Here is a 16796-nt window from a genome sequence, read left to right as displayed (position 1 = left end):
TTGTATTAGTTGTCGAAAAAGACACATGTGAAAAAAGATCGGAGTTTATTTAAGAAAATGCAAGATTTTTTTTTTTCAATTTAGAAATCTTTATTTCACATGAACAAGCAGACAGCAAAAATAGACATTCATACAAATAAGACCAGCGTGAAAATAATATGTAAAAAATAAATCCAATATATATATATCAAATAATAAATTAAGCATATATATAAATGAATATATTTAAACATAAATAAACAATGACAACAAAGGTCTGGGAAAATGCAAGAAAACTACAATTCACTTCCGGAAATGACGGCGGGTTAAAACGGAACTTACGCAAATGACGTTTTGTTGACATTTGTTTGTCAAAGACAAAAACAGTTAGCACACACTGGATGGTGTATTTTTGGAAAGCAAGTAACCAAGACTGAAGACCACCGTGTCGTCATTAAACCACAACCGCGTGTATAAAACGGGCTCTGGTCAAGATTGGACTTTAAAGTAACGTTAAAGGCGAAAGGAGATCCAACATCAGCAGAAGGACGGACCAAGTCGGGAACAAAACAAACCGTTTCCCCCGGACTGCATGAGTGGCTGAATCATTCACAAGCTAACCAGCCACCAGACAGTTGAGTTGCCTTGTAATCTTCAACGGCGGTGACCAATATTCATCAATTCATCTACGGAAGTTTCGTGTACTTAATTCTAAACTACCACCCCGTGTTTTTCACGTTACCATGGTAATGTAGAGTTACACGAGCGTTTGTCCGTCAGATTGGCAAGTTAGCAAGCTAGTGTTAGCTGTAGCTAACGTTACCATTTGAGCTGCTTGAGTTGCTGAGTCGCTATAGCTACAGAATGTAGCTGAGGTTAAGAGACCGAATTCATTTTGTACTTCATTTAAGACAAGTAGCTTCGTCAGTTTGGGGGGTGACTTTAAGAATGTGAAGCACAATGGCCAACTTTGAAGCTTACCAGGAGTATCAGAGAATTGAGGACTTTGAGGAGGACTCACCACCAGGGGAGGAGGATTTACTCGTCCATGTGCCTGAAGGCCTGAAAGGTAAACATGTCATTTCTTTAATGTATTTGACTTACTGCTTGTTAGTCTTGTACCTAATGAATACGTACGTAGTTTAATCAACAAAAACCAGGTCAAAGTGCTAATGCTTTCATGTATGTTACAGACTCATGGCACCATATCAAGAACCTGGATAACTTCTTCAAAAGGATATCCTTTGAGACTACAGTGTGCAAATCTCACTGGCATCATGCCATGCTGACAGGCAGGCTTATTAAGATGTTTGTCATATTTCGAATCTGTTGAACCGTGTGACTGCCACATACACTTTGCAGTGTTAGTACAGGGATCAATGGAAAAGTGACATTTCTAGGCAGCCCTGACTGATGATTAATATATCTGTGATAGTTTGTGTTGTCCTGAAGATGGTTTGAGCTCAATCACTGTATTCTCAGTTACTGACCAATTAATAAGACATGGTTTACAGATAATGTTTTTCCAGATTTTCCTTAACCAGTCTCTCCACATCTATCATTTTCATCAAAAGAATGGCTTCGCTTGTATGCTGTTGTCAGAGTTCTTTGAACTTGTGTAAGTATTAAAGTTAGATTCTTACAATGCAGCATGCGACAGAAGTGAAATGTGTGTAAATAACTGACTCAGCCACAAGAATCAGCATACATACATAGTACATAATATTCATACATATGCAAGGATATATACATGTCATGTCAGCATAAAAAATATTTATTTTCCAACCAGATGCTTGTTGTCAGTAAGACACTGGTATGTCATGTTGCTATGACAGTTTACTGTGCCTCGGGCACAGCTCAGTCAGATGATTTCAAAAGCAGCTGTGTTTAGAACCTCTTGTGAAATCATTTCTCCACAGTAAACACTAACATTTTGAATGTCACTTTATTTACTTAACTTTATCATTATTTTTATTATTATTATTAGTATTAGAAGCAGTATATCACCATTTATGCAGCATTTCTCCTGGTATAACTTATTGTGATCAATCGAAAAGTCAGTTAACATCAAGGAGGACTGATCTGGAGGTCTGGCGTTTGTCTGATTCTGGCCAAAGAAAAACTTAACTGCCACCCAGTATTTTCATGTTACCATGGCAGTGTCGAGTTACACAAGTGTTGTCTGTCAGACATTACGAGACTGTATTCTTTTCATGCAGTGTTTACTACAAGTAACTCGTCAGTGGGGTGGCCTCAGGTCAAATCTGTTCAAGTAACGACAGCCTTAAACAAACCTAAGCCTGCAATTGGCCTGTCTTATCTGCATTTATGTATTTATCACTTTTCACTTTATGTGGCTAAAAAGAAAATATAGTTTAGTCACTTATCTAACTGTATTGATGTTTTTTTTCAATTAATCACTGTTTATCTCAGTTTTCAAGTTTTTTACTGTCAGTAAGTATGATGCTTAATCTCTTTTTTTCTTTTTTCATCTCATCCTAACAGTCAGTTTTTGTTTGTTGTCACGTTCACAACGTTCCTCGTCAACTGTGTGGAGTATGATGTTCTGTTTGCCAATCGAGCAGTCAACCACACTGGCCAGAACCCCTTGGACAGGAATAAGGTCACTCTTCCCGATGCCATCCTCCCTAGTGAGCAGTGCACTGAGAGGTAATCATGTTTAATATTATGGAAAGTTCGAGTGTATTTCCTCCTTGAGGGGCACAATGAGTGGAAAAGTCAGGGTGAATTAATCGAAAAGGCTTAACAGTCAAATAAAGGGATGTGCCTGTCCTTTCAGTCCAGCCAGTCTGATTAGATGCTTTGTTCTCAAGCAGACATGGTCTCGGATATTATTAGAGCCGTTTTAGAGACAGGCCTTTAGAGGGATTTCATTTTTACAGCTTAATACAGTTGTAATCAGAGTTTCAGAATTAATTTTTTTCCGAGTGTTTCAGATGTGACTTTATACTGCACGATATATTCACATTTACAAGGAGGAAGGAATATGGAACAGTAGCCTATTTAGCTGTACCCTATGGGTTTCTTTATCTTCTTTACCCCAGAAAATCATGAGAACTCTTTTGTATTCTTAATTGCAATGTTTTTTTAAGATCTTTAATTAACTGTCAGCACCCCAAGCATGATCTTTATATGTCACTACCACTACTTAGTTATCAGCCGACCTGGGTGTCTATTGCTTGTTTTTATTCTTAAACTGTGAGAAAGATAAGCAACTAAAACAGACACCCAAAATATGCCACTATTACCCAAATGATACATTTTATTGTGTCTAATCTGCCAAATTAAAGTTATTGATGTTGCAAAAAGGTCTTAATGCCAGTAGTAACAGCAGATGCCAAGCTAGTATTAAATCTTTGATTTGTTTTTTAAACTGCTTAGCAAAAAGCTTGAGGTCCATTTAACCAGATTGATATGTTATTTTTAGGTTTAATTTGAAATACAAGTGACTGTCTTTCTATGAAATGTATTTCTTTCTTAGTTAGTCTTTCTTTGTTTATTTGGAGTTGAACCTGAGATTGGTAGCTTCGAGTTGCCACATTCCTGCAACTGATGGTTACTTGGAGGGAAGGTATTTGTGTACTGTGTTTGGACTGGCTTTAAGGAACAGGACAATGTAATTGATAGCTTTGGTGAGGTAAAACTGTCCTGCCGAGATACTGACGACTTGGCCGTGCCAGCAAGCTGACGACCACATGATACCTTACTATCTGGCTAAAAGGGACATACCCCCTCCAACCCCATGTTGTCATGTTTTTTCCAAAATGTGTAGTTGCATCTGCTTGTTTTTTCCAGCTTGTCTAATGGGCCTCTCATTAATGTGTTCCTGAGTCTGACTCAATAATAATTTATATCAAAGTCAGTGATGTAAAACAACTTGGAGTTCTAATTTGGGAACAGCTTGTTCCACAGTTTAGAACCTCTCTGTCCTCCTCATATCCTCATAACTTCTCCAATTTCCCCTTTAAAGCCAGATGCTTGTCCCAGAAAACATTCTCATATTTTGTTTATTATTGACTGAAAGGTAACTGATGGGAAATGATATAGAAATTATGTGAAGGAGGGTTATGTGCGCTGTGTTTTGACATGTAATACTCCGGTAATATTCCTTCCTTTTAGGAGTTTGGTGTCAGTTACACATACATTACAACATACACTGACAGCAACAGTCTGTTTATCACGTTTTACGTTAAATGCTGAGTAAAAGGTCGACTAACAAAGTCATAAGGAGAGAGGGCTGTCTCATATGTGCCTCTGAGTAACCACTGTAGCTGTTATTCTGAATGCCAGATTTTGAATGAACCTCCTTAACCAGTTGTAGAATATTTACAGACTTTGCTGTCTTTCCATCCCTTTCCAAATATCGCACAAACAGTACGGCTCTTTCTGTAAATGTCCTGACATGTTTGAACACAGCTGTATCAGATGTATAAAGCCAGCCATGTCTTAAAAAGGCTTTCGTTTCTACTCAGTATTCAAAAGGACAGTTGGATTATATTCCTGCTCATCATGGCAGCCATCTTCTGGATCTATCGACTTGTTAAAGTCTTTTGCAATGTGCTGAGCTACTGGGAGATCAGGCAGTTCTACATCAAAGCACTGAAGATCAGAATGGTAAGTGCTCCACAGGCTACAATCTTGTGACTAGTGGCTTATGATTATAACACCCAAGATGACCATACCTAAAAATGAGTCATGCTGCCATGCATTGTTTCTGTAGTGTGAGTCAGCTTACTTTGTCCTCCTTGCCTCTTTGTCCTAGGATGAACTATGCAACTTCACATGGCAGGAAGTCCAGGACCGACTCATCAGCCTGCAACGAGAACAGCAAATGTGCATACACAAGAAAGAGCTGACTGAACTTGACATATATCATCGCATCCTGCGATTCAAGAATTATATGGTGGCCATGATAAACAAATCGCTGCTGCCAGTGCACCTGCAGCTCCCCCTGCTGGGAAATGTGGTGTTCCTCACCCAGGGTCTCAAGTACAACTTTGAGCTCATCCTCTTCTGGGGTCCTGGCTCTCTGTTTCAGAATAAATGGAACCTGCACCCCAAGTACAAGCGCAGTGGAAACCGCCTAGAGCTTGCACAGCAGCTTAGTAGAGTCATCCTGCTGATGGGTTTGGCCAATTTGCTGCTTTGTCCCTTCATCCTGGTGTGGCAGGTCCTCTACGCTTTCTTCAGTTACACCGAAGTGATCCGCAGAGAACCCGGAAGCCTGGGTGCACGACGCTGGTCCCTGTTTGGTCGTTTATACCTGCGACACTTCAATGAGCTGGACCATGAGCTGCATGGACGTTTAGGCCGTGGCTACAAACCCACTTCCAAATACATGAACTCCTTTACATCACCAGTGCTGACTGTGCTAGCTAAGAACTTTGCCTTCTTCTCAGGCTCAGTTCTGGCTGTGCTCATTGCGCTGACAGTGTATGATGAGGATGTTCTGACAGTGCAGCACATTCTGACCGCTATCACTGTGCTGGGAGTGGTAATTACTGTTGCCAGGTGAGTTTTCAGAGCCATTTGTTTTTCTTGGAGCCATTCCAGGATCTCTATCAGTATATGTTCTCTGTATGTGTAATTCTGTTTCATGATAAACAGACAGCGTTAACTGTAGGCTAAATAAAACTGTGGACATGCATGACACTCATGAATATGATTTTAAGGGCATCCTTGGGTTTTTTAGTGAAAATGCAAACTGCACCTTACAAAACGATCCTGTTTTTCCTAATTTACATGTACAGGTATCGCTGTATTGTTTTAAAGTGTACATATTTTGTACCTTTCCTACACCAGGTCCTTCATCCCAGATGAGCATATGGTGTGGTGCCCAGAACAGCTGCTGCAGTGCATGCTGGCACACATTCACTACATGCCAGACCATTGGAGGGGCCATGCTAACAAGAGCGAGACTCGTGATGAGGTGGCGCAGCTGTTCCAGTACAAAGCGGTGAGGAATGGAGAAACTCTGTAGATAGTAACATATTAGTCACAGTCTAAACTCAAGATTTTTATGTGATTGATGATGTTTTTAATGTAGCACCTGATCAATGATACAACTTTGTCAGACTGATACAGTCTAGTAGTATAATCACTAGATTTATTGATGCATTTTTGGGAACATTGAGCTACATTTGACGTTGTATAATCAGTGTTATCTTTGTCCAAATCAGGTGTTCATCCTGGAGGAGCTACTCAGTCCTATTGTCACACCTTTCATTCTCATCTTCCACCTGAGGAACAAGTCTTTAGAGATCATTGACTTCTTCAGGAACTTCACTGTGGAGGTGGTCGGGGTCGGAGACATCTGTTCCTTTGCGCAGATGGACATCAGACGCCATGGAAACCCAACAGTGAGATTTGTTCCTTCTCTTAGATAGGACTCAAGCCAGTCAGTTCATTAAGTTTTCTCAAACTGGAGACGTATGACTCTCAAGCCAAATGAATATTAAATTTGAGGTTGTTATGCAGTTGCTTGATATGTCTTTAAATGTTTTTGCAGTGGTTGTCAGAGGGTCAGACGGAGGCCTCCATATACCAACAAGCAGAAAATGGCAAGACAGAGTTGTCTCTTATGCATTTCACCATTAAGAACCCGCGCTGGCAGCCACCTCAGGAGAGTTCCGTTTTTATCAGTCATCTTAAGGAAAAGGTGCAGCATGATGCACAGGGTGGCCCCTCTACTCGGCTGCTGCTCTCTGAGGCTCCTCTCTGCACCTCACTGCAGTCCAACAATTCAGGCCCTGGGGTAAGACACCCAGAGGATCACCCAAATAACATATTAATAAAATATACATATTAGACATGCTGACCAAATTGCATTGTCCATACATATTGGAAGATACATTTAGACAGTCAGCTGATGTACGAAACATGAATACATTTTAACAAGAGCATGAATCTTAACAATAAATATTCATTAACACAGAATATTTAAATCATTTTAGAATACATTTTTCTGCATAAATAATAAATCCATAAATCACTAGATATTTTTTATTTTTTACCAAAAATGTATTTTTTTCTTCTATCTATTGCAATTTAATGTTATTATTTTGGTTCTGTATTGACATATGTTGTTGTTTCAGCCTGATAATCTATTGGCCAGTGTCCTGGCTCACCCCATTCTAACTGCGTCTGGACTACAGGGACGAGACCATCGCTTCATCCCATCGAGCACCGCTGCTTCTGCTGCTGCCAGTGTCCTGGCGTCTTTGTCCACCTCCGAACTTGCGCATACCAGCCGTGGCCGCTCACAAAGCCTCCTGCACTCATCTGTCCACCCCGAGAGCACCATGTACCGCAGTGATCGCACCATCATTGACAGGTACTCATCGCGCGTTACAGTTTCTACTGCATTATTTACATACTGTAGCTAGAATAGTGTTTGATGAAATTGATAAATACAAATGCTTGTTATCAGCTTTGCTTAACACATGTCCTTTTTCAGTATGTCTAACAGTGAATCTCACATCCGGAGCAATGCACTGACCTCAGAGTTTGCCTCAGCAGAGATGAGTCTCCATGCCATCTACATGCATGAGGTAATTTCCTGCCTCCCTGCCGTACGATTGATCTTTTCTGTGTGCCTGAAGTTCAAAGTGATACTGATGTATCTTAAATAATCTTACATTCATGTCATTTACAAAGATGATTCCAATGATGAATTTTTATGGTGAAAAAGAATCCTCTACAAGTCTGATATTTTTTGACACTCATAAGATCTCATAAGATTTTGGGTGGAGTAACACTTTTTAGTATCTGTTAGACCACTAGTGTAGTGCTCTGTCCTGCTGTACACTGACAACTACTTGTATCTCCAGCTCCACCAGCAGAGCTCCCAGCCTCAGAAAACTTCAGGGCAGTGGCAGAACCAAGTACCAATGAGAGAACTGCACACAAACACTGGTAAATGAAAATCTTGTTTTTGAAGAACCTTACAAAAATATATAACAGCATAGGTGAGAAGCAAGAAATAATTACTGGCATTGTGTAGTTCTGTTTGTTAAATATATTTGAACCTGGGATCTAATGATTCTCTGTGTAATGAGAAAAATATTACTTTTACAGTAGTGCTGAAATCATAGTCATGCTTCCAACTATAGTTGAATGAATGGTGGCCATTGGCTGCTAGAGAGGCGAAGAAAGACAATATAAAAAAGTAAAGTTTATGGACATGATTTGTATTACATGCCAAAACACAGGTATGATCATTTTTTAATGCTTAATGATGCATCACAATAATACATTAATGGTTTATACACGAGCATGGAGCAGTATATAAATGTGTAAACCGGCCTTTGAAAGCTTTAACATATAAACAGATTGCAAAAAAGAATCCCAGTGAAACACTGATCATTATATCAGGTGTTGAAAACACAAATAGTTAGACTATGCCTAAGAAAGTATTTGTATCAACACTCTTATTAGGTTTCCAGGCACATAGTGGCCTTGGTTCCAGCATTCCCATGCCCACCCCTGTCCACCTTGGTCGCTGGCAAGAGGAAGAAGAGGAGAATGAAGATGATCAGGAGATTAACAGTGGATCTACTCCAAAACAGGGCACAGGGAGTAGTTGTTAAAGTGCCTTTTGTCATAAGGTATATGCTCTGTTTTAAACTCTGTAATATGACACATGTCTACGATCTATGCTTTGTGGTTCTGTATCCTGTGTGTTTCTCAAACCTAACAACAATGGCCTTTTATCCTACAAGAGATACATCGCCATGACACTTTCTCCTCTCTCTCTCTTTTGTTTGAAAAAAAACAAGTGTTTACATTTTACTTTCTTCTATGAACATTGTGGCCTTAGATGATTTTCATGGAGAATTTAGCATGGACCTTTAAAACATCTTTCAGTGTTTGTTGTAGGAGGGGCTCATTGAATAACCACTGTCTCTGCACCTCCACACCTCATCCTGTCACATCAGGCAGACTATGGCATCAGGGAAACCATATGTCTTCCGTCCGATCCATCATGATTTTGTCATACACTTGTACAGACAAACTGTGTAAAGTGACATAGAGATAAATAAGTGTGTTAATAGGATCACTTTGTGAAAAGGAGTGCAAGTATCTGTGCATCACAAAGATTTACTGCGTGGGTCTAATCGGAAGTTTCTCACAGTAGCGTCTTGATCTTTGCTATAAAGACAAAACAGCATACTGTATAATAGCTGCCTGAACAATTTTGATCAACTGAAAATGATAATTCAATATTTCAAGATGTGCTGTTTGACCCGGATTTGTAAATACACTTCTTGCGTATCCTTTCAAAAGCCCACATTCTTACTACCAGAGCTAATCCTTGAAAAAGATACCAAGTATTGATATAAAGAGCTGACTGAATATCTTTTTGAACCAGGCATACAAATGCTTTGATGCTACTGTCTGGGTTTAGTGGTCCTAAATACAGATTTTGTTCAGTATTAATATTTCCATAGACGTATCAGGACACTATTCTTCAGAAAGAGGACTGAAATCACGGGGTCTAAATACACTTGGCATCAAACTCCCACTGCAGATATGAGATGTCTTTTAAGTCTATTTAAGCTGGACACAAAGTCAGCTTTATGCCTTAACACCTATATTAAAACATGCATTTTAATCCCAGTTTTCTGTATTACCTCAGCGGTGGTGAAGAAAAACTAATACACCAATCAATACCTCTGCAGTGTAATTTCTCTTGTGTAAATATATACAGTATATATACAGTACATATGGGGTTATTTGCCGGGTGCAAATGCATCTTTTAATTGCATTTGGATTTTAATGGCAGGCGTAAATGGAATCTGTTTGATTTACTGTTTGCCCAGCAGATGTTTTTAAGTCGAGCATTGATATCCCAGAAGTCGTGGTGAGGAATTATTTTTATCCTTATTTTTTAGAACAAAACAGGATGGTATTGCTTTTACAAATCATTGTTGAGCACATTAGCATTTTGTTTACATCCTTTGCCCAAAATTCTGACATAAAAAAAGAAACTTCATCATAAGGGCTGGTTTCAGAGTTTGCGCTGTCGCTTCTGCAGCTTTAGCTTTAAAGATTTTAGGAAGGCATTTCCTCTCAGTGTTGGTTTTATACTTTCAAAGTAAGAGCATGGGAAGAAAAAAAAAAGCTTTTCCACAGTTTGCATCATTTGCTGGCTGTAGGTTTATTTATTACCTGTTTTCCCCAGATATTTAATTCATATATGTTTATTATTTATTTAAAAAAAATACTTTGCTGTTTTGTGAAATAATTTACCTTCACAAAATATTGTTAATGAAAGAAATGGCATGACCCCCCCCCCCCCCCCCCAACACTAAAAGTAGTTTAAAAAGAAAAAGTTTGGTCAGCCGCATGATTTTGAATGTGATTTACACTTAAAATAAACTGGGACTAAATCTGTTGATGCACAAAAATACCCAATTGTTTATTGCATTTGTCATAGATCACAGTAATATAGATGTCATGCGCCACAACTGCAAGACTTCAGAGGATACACGTGTATCTTTGCCCTCTCGGGTGTTTAGAAACTATTATACTTTCTTTGTGAGTGTGTCTGTGGAAGGAATGCGTTTTGACACCTGTGTAATTATGCTAACATGAACTCTGAATTTTGCACTGACAGAAAATAAACCATTTTATAAACGTGTTTGTATATATACAGTACTTGCATTAGTTACATTATAGAAAGGGCAGGTCTCAAAAGGGACACCGTGTCGGTCTCCATCCAGAATGACCTCTTCTCGTTGTATATAAAAGTAAAGCATCAGCACGTATTGTATCGTCGTCGTCCACAGCAGACCTGCCTAGAAACACTGTGGCTAATTTCATATGGTCGTTCTTACCTCTGGTCAGTAAAAGTCCACCCTGTAAAATATGCTTACATGGGTATTGTGTTCATTGTCCACTTGTGCAGTGAGTTTATGTTGTAGAGACACAGGAGCTCAGCTTTGTGTACAGAGTTGATTTCTTTTGACAGTCTCTACATTTACACCTCACTGTTATGTTTGTCATTTTTATTTTAAGCAGTGCCTTAGTATTAAGGATTCGTAATTGCTCTTTAAAGAAGCCATTTCATGTAACACATTAGAATCCCTTTCGATTTAGCAGCACATGCTATGTATAGTATTTCTTTTGGCACGTTATTGTGTATAGCATCAAGTATGTAGTGAGGTTTTGGATGTGGCTTGTAAGATGAGTTGCAAACTGATATTGAGATCTCGTGTCAGTTGCATTCGACAGCACACTTCTTATCATGGTGTCTAAATTTGCACTGTCCTCAATATCCTAAAGAAGCAGAAGTGTGCCTTGTAATAGCTGGTGTCATCATTTCAGCCAACCTTCTCATCTTGCTATGGTTTCTTATCCACTATACACCAGTCTAACAATCAGTGACTGGAACAAGGTGCTAAGTTTTCATCCTGAAATGTTGAATATATTTTAAGACATGTTTTAGTTGTTTGGGGTTGTTTTTTTTTGTTAGGTATCTCTGTTTGTTTTCTGTAAATTAAGAAACACTAGTTGAAAAATGAAACATGCCAAAAGAACTTGTTTTCGGCACAGCTTTACAATACATGTGGTGTTTTTTCTGTGTGTGAGTAGAGAGGCGAATAAATCTTATTTTGAGTGTATTTAATCTTTTCATGTTTGGTTGATTATGCAATGTTTATTTGAAATAAAAATATATTTAAATTTTCATTTTATTTGTTTTATATTGCCGTTGCCAGTTTGAGTCGTGAGATGACGATGTGAAACATTTTGTCTTCAAGCTATATTGGAACGGATGATCCTTTTTTATATTACAACTTGTATTTATGATAGTGTTTATTAGCATGGCTCAATCATGAAGAAGAGCTTGATAAGCAAAGTCTGTGATGTTCTAATATGGTCACTGTACAGCCATAGAGAAGGACGCCAACCTCTGTGCAGTGACTAAACAAACTGAAAGCTTTGTGTGGGATACGAAACTGTGACTTTGACGACTACTAGTGGTAGCATCAAAAAAAGCCACTGGTAGACGACAATGCAAGGTGCGATGAAGGTGTAACATGGACGATACAACACTCAACCACTGATGAAAATAATAAACCAACAAAATAATTATGTACCTGATGACGGACATCTAAAAAGACACATCTTTGTGTCTGATATAGTCTGATAAATCATCAGCAAGTGTTTGTCTTTTGAAATCTTAGTCCACCTTGACTTCCTCAAGCGGCAATAAGAGCTCACTCGTGAAAATCTTCAAAAAGGAGGACTTATTATTTACAGACTTTATGCTGATCTATTCAGGACACTCACATTGTTACATGCCATGTTTGTTTTTGTGCTGTGTCTCCCATGCTCTCGTCCCCTCCCTCCTGCTCACTCACCGTCTTTACAGATACAATAATCAGCTGCTTACTCTCACAATTTATATCCACCTCACCACACCTGCAAATACCATTCTTGGCTTAGTTGAAATCCTGTAGTCTAATCCTTCTAATTTTCCTAGATTAGTTACAAATTTTTGTTTGGTTTTATTTTGCACGTTAGAAAAGGTGATCAATGTTTCATGGTTTCCTGTGGTGGCATCTCATTGCCCTGTGTATACCTTTTGTCCTTTACTCTGTCAAGACTGTAAATTATATCCACAATGTAAATAAACATATCATGCCTCTATTTTGAGACACACTATTTGGGCTCATCTGTTTTTTTTTATAATCCAGTGTCTTGTTATGATTGTTCCAGTCCCAATAGAACATTTTAGGGTCATAAACGCCATCTGCTGTTCTGTTTTGGCTTATTTGTCCTTGGTGCGACAGTCTCTTGTCGTCTGCTATGCAAATGTTCCTTTGAGGGAACACCAATGTGTTTCGGCTGTGAACATGATACAACCGTGACCTTATTCTTGAAATGGCTGAGAGGTTGGGTGGGAGGTGGGGGGCCATGTTAGGTCAGATCAGATATTGGAGAGTATACATTGCAAGCATTTTGTGAAAATTGTCTCATCAGAAAGAAATGTTTTACTTGGGATTTTATTTAACTCTATCGTTGCTAAACAGCATAGCCATGTGTTGTATGCCGCTCTGCTGCCCTCTGTTGTATAGTGATCGAGGTGACATGAGTGGGTGTCTATTAGACCAAGAATGATATAATGTAATGCTATTAACTGACTGGGCATCAAGGAATGACCACAGGAAGAGCAAAAATGGAGAAGAAAAATATTTGGAGGTAAGTTCAAATTTCAGTGATGCAAAACATTCCAGTTGGAAAAAAATTGGAGAACAAAGTATTAATTATTGATTCCTTCTGAAATATCATCAACATCCGTTGTTGCTATACCACTGCTGTACTAGTATGTTTTTTTTTTTTAAATAACCAAGGCACTTCAACAAAAACCTTTATTTTGTGAAAAGAAAACGCTGAACAAATTAGAGAACACTTTCAGATACCTCCCAGTTATTGGTGTTAATCTGGCACCTGGTGACAATTAACTTAATCGTTGGACACATCCTATTTATCTGGCAGCTCTGCTGCAATACCATCACTGCAGTTGTCTCCCTATCAGCCCACAATTTCCATGTAAGACAATGCTCCCTGTCACACTGCAAAACAGGTTAAGCGGTTCCTTGAAGCTAAGAATATTGAAACGATGAAATGGCCAGCCCAGAGTACAGATATAAACCCCATGGAGAATCTCTGGAAAATCCTTGGCAACAAAGTAATGGCTAAGAAACCCACTACAGTTACAGAACTGTGGAAGAGACTGAAGAAGAATGGACCAAGATCAAACCAGAGCATACATTCATTCATTTTTGAATCCTATAGTCCTATGGAAACATTGTTTAAATATTATCTTCTTACACAATGGTTACTGTTCTATTTTTGCTCATGTTTTCACAAAATAAAGGTTTTTGTTGAAGTGCCTTGGTTATTTAAAAAACACACACACACGCTAGTACAGCAGTGGTATAGCCACAGCTGATATTCTATCAATTTCTGAACAATATAAAAATAACAGAATTTCAGAATAAATCAAGGATTAATACTTTGTTCTCTTATTTTGATCTCCACGGTACATTGGTGATCTAACAATGTTTGCATTGATCAGGAAAGACACACATGAAAGAGTTATCTATCAATTTGTTGTAATTTTTCTTTTTTTTTCTAGTATACTCTCAGGAGCATTGAAACCAAGCACAGTAGCCAGAACAGGATGAAGCAGAGACAAGCAGCAACAGTGGATTACTGTCTGCTAGAGTTTCGGGGAGTTTAAATCAGGGTCCAGCCGACCTGCTGCTGTCAGTCATTGGCAGTGGGGGAAAGCCCACTCTGGAACAACCAAGAAAATACCATGGAGGCCAAAGAATAGGAAAGAAAGAGGTAATGCCCTGCTATTTAGTGATTGCTATGTCATGCTGTATGATTGTCATACAGAGAGATACATTTAATGCATTACTGTATATTAGGCTTTTGTGCAATATGAAGTCATAAGTTAATTATGGACCTGACCAGCTGGGTAAAGCAGCTGTCAATATGATGGTGGTTGGATACAATGTGTCACAAGCTCCACGGCAAGTTCAATCACAATTACATTCAATAGAAATGTAGGCATAACACACATACACAGTATGCATATGGATAAAAGGAAGTTTCTAGTCTTACGCAGAAGATACTGTCCACAAGCATGGGAAGATTATTCAGAAAATGGACACTGAAAAAACTGAGCCGTGAGCAGAAGACAAAAAGGGCGAGAGACAAGAGAAAATTAGACAAGGCTTTAAAGAAATACTGTGAAAATAAGCCTGTTCGCCACTTGCCACAAGAGTCATCTTAGAAGAACTCCAATGTTCGAGTTGACTTCACATTCAGCCGCTTCAGATTGGATTTGGCTCATCCTCAATGCTCACACTACGCACTGTGGTAAAATGAGCCAAAAGATCATTGGATACAGATAGGGGTGTTAAGAGATTAATTTGCTGGTCACAAATTTGCACATACAAGAAAGTAGAAGTGAAGTTGCAATTCTATTTTGTTTTGCTTTTTCGAGTTGAGGTCATCAATAGTCCTGTGCTAGACACTTTTCTGGCATTTCTGGCTGCCTGTGGACAGTCTGATTGGGACTCATGATCTCAATATACAACTTTAACTAAAGCAGAAGCAAAGCAACCAGAATGGAATTTAATATTTAATATTCCTGTTAAATTACCCTTATTTATGACCTGTTAATGTCCTGTCAATAATACTCTCATAAATGTCCTACATTCAAGATATCACTTAAGTAAAAGCACACAAGTATTAACAGCAAAGTTCTCAAAGTATGCAAATAAAAGTAAAATGTATGATCATCACATTATTGGAATATTATGACTGATGTTTTAACTGGTAAGCAGCATCTTAATGTTACAGCTGGTGGAGGTACTAAGATATACTCAAACTACTTAAGTTACTGTTAATGTTTTTTTTCCAAAAAATAAAGGTTTTTGTTGAAGTGCCTTATTTATTTAAAAAAAACATGCTAGTACAGCAGTGGTATAGCCACATCAGATATTCTATCAAATTCTGAACAATAAAAATGACGATATTTCAGAATAAATCAAGAATTAATACTTACTGTTCGCTAGTTTTGATCTCCACTGTATAACCACACACACACGCACGCACACACACACACACACACACACCCACACCCCCCCCCCACACCCACACACACACACACACACACACACACCCACACACCCACACCCACACACACACACACACACACACACACACACCACAAAAACCATAGAAAATACATAATGTAAAAAAACAAATAAATAAATAATCCGTGAGAACATCTGGTCAAAATACTCCTTTGTCCACCCTGTACCTTGTGAAAACTATGTTGTTGTGTTGCTTTTGAAAACTGGGTCATGCTTGGACATAAAATGGAAAATACTGAGGTAAAGTACCTCAAAATGTTGGCCTTCTTAAGTACAATGAGTAAATGTACTTATCACCAGATTCCACTCTGCAGGTGTAAACCAAGTTGGTGTACTATTCAGTGTCAGGAGTTGCCCGACCTGTAGTGTGCAGCATGCAGCCTGCAGAGGCCAGGCCGCCGAGCTCACCAGCAGCCTATCTCCTATCTCCACACACTAAATGACAAGTCTATTTTGGAAAAGGAGGCTGCGCCAAAATAGGCACGTCAGCTATCTGGCATCCTGAGGTACCGAAGAAGAAAAGTCTAGTCAACCGCCCACTGCAGGAGACTCGGGGGATGTTACACCAACCTGGATTTACAACCATTTCAAGGATATTTGAGCACAAAGAAGACATTTTTTGGTCGGACTTCTAAACACTGAGTGGAGTAGGCATCCGGAAAACCTTTACGGCCAAAGTGACGTTTTAGCCCACATGATTCAGCGCCTATTTTACCTGAGTGGCTGAAGACTCCAGGTGAAAAAGTAAAGTAATGCTAACAAACAGTAGGATAGCAGTTACACCAAATGTTTCATTAATAATTATACGAAAAACTTGACCTACGTTATAGCAGTTTTTCTATTTATTTCAACTTAAATTAATTGGTATCTTACTTCTATACTTTAACACCTGTCACTGGCGACGGTTACACTTGCAGTTTTAAATTAACGTAAGGTTAGCTGACCTAGCTACAACTCCCAGTTTCAGTTATGCTAACTTTATGTTTTTTAATTGTAGCCTAATTACAATTGTGTGTGCTCCAGTTTTCGCAGTTTTACAAACTGCAAAATTAAAGTTATTGAATTCCAACAAAATAGTTTCATATTTGTCGTAAAGACACTGTGGGGAGTGAAGTA

General features: G+C 38.7%; 2 protein-coding genes across 3 annotated transcripts in view; both read left to right on the top strand.

The window, feature by feature from the left end:
* The first annotated feature begins 370 nt into the window (after positions 1-370).
* Positions 371-11759, top strand: atg9b (autophagy related 9B). Its single transcript, XM_083928813.1, has 13 exons — positions 371-1048; positions 1173-1218; positions 1535-1597; positions 2485-2649; positions 4473-4614; positions 4763-5511; positions 5803-5956; positions 6180-6359; positions 6509-6754; positions 7095-7333; positions 7457-7550; positions 7830-7914; positions 8437-11759. Exons 1-13 carry the CDS (start codon positions 940-942, stop codon positions 8586-8588), a joined length of 2424 nt encoding a protein of 807 aa, XP_083784939.1. The 5' UTR covers positions 371-939; the 3' UTR covers positions 8589-11759.
* A 4461-nt stretch (positions 11760-16220) lies between these two features.
* Positions 16221-16796, top strand: part of obscnb (obscurin, cytoskeletal calmodulin and titin-interacting RhoGEF b) — a 58043-nt gene continuing 57467 nt past the window's right edge. For both annotated transcript variants that reach the window (XM_083928095.1, XM_083928096.1), the window contains exon 1: positions 16221-16424. The gene's annotated coding sequence lies outside the window, so the exon portion shown is untranslated. The remainder of the gene's footprint in view (positions 16425-16796) is intronic.

The sequence above is a fragment of the Echiichthys vipera genome (genome assembly GCF_963691815.1).
Source record: "Echiichthys vipera genome assembly, chromosome: 15".
NCBI lineage: Eukaryota > Metazoa > Chordata > Actinopteri > Perciformes > Trachinidae > Echiichthys > Echiichthys vipera.
This window is presented reverse-complemented; position numbering and strand designations above follow the sequence as displayed.

Coding starts and splice junctions, on each gene's coding strand:
- atg9b (XM_083928813.1), top strand. CDS start 940: ATGGCCAACTTTGAAGCTTACCAGGAGTATCAGAGAATTGAGGACTTT. Junction 1,049..1,172: donor TGTGCCTGAAGGCCTGAAAG/GTAAACATGTCA, acceptor TGTATGTTACAG/ACTCATGGCACCATATCAAG. Junction 7,551..7,829: donor ATGCCATCTACATGCATGAG/GTAATTTCCTGC, acceptor TTGTATCTCCAG/CTCCACCAGCAGAGCTCCCA.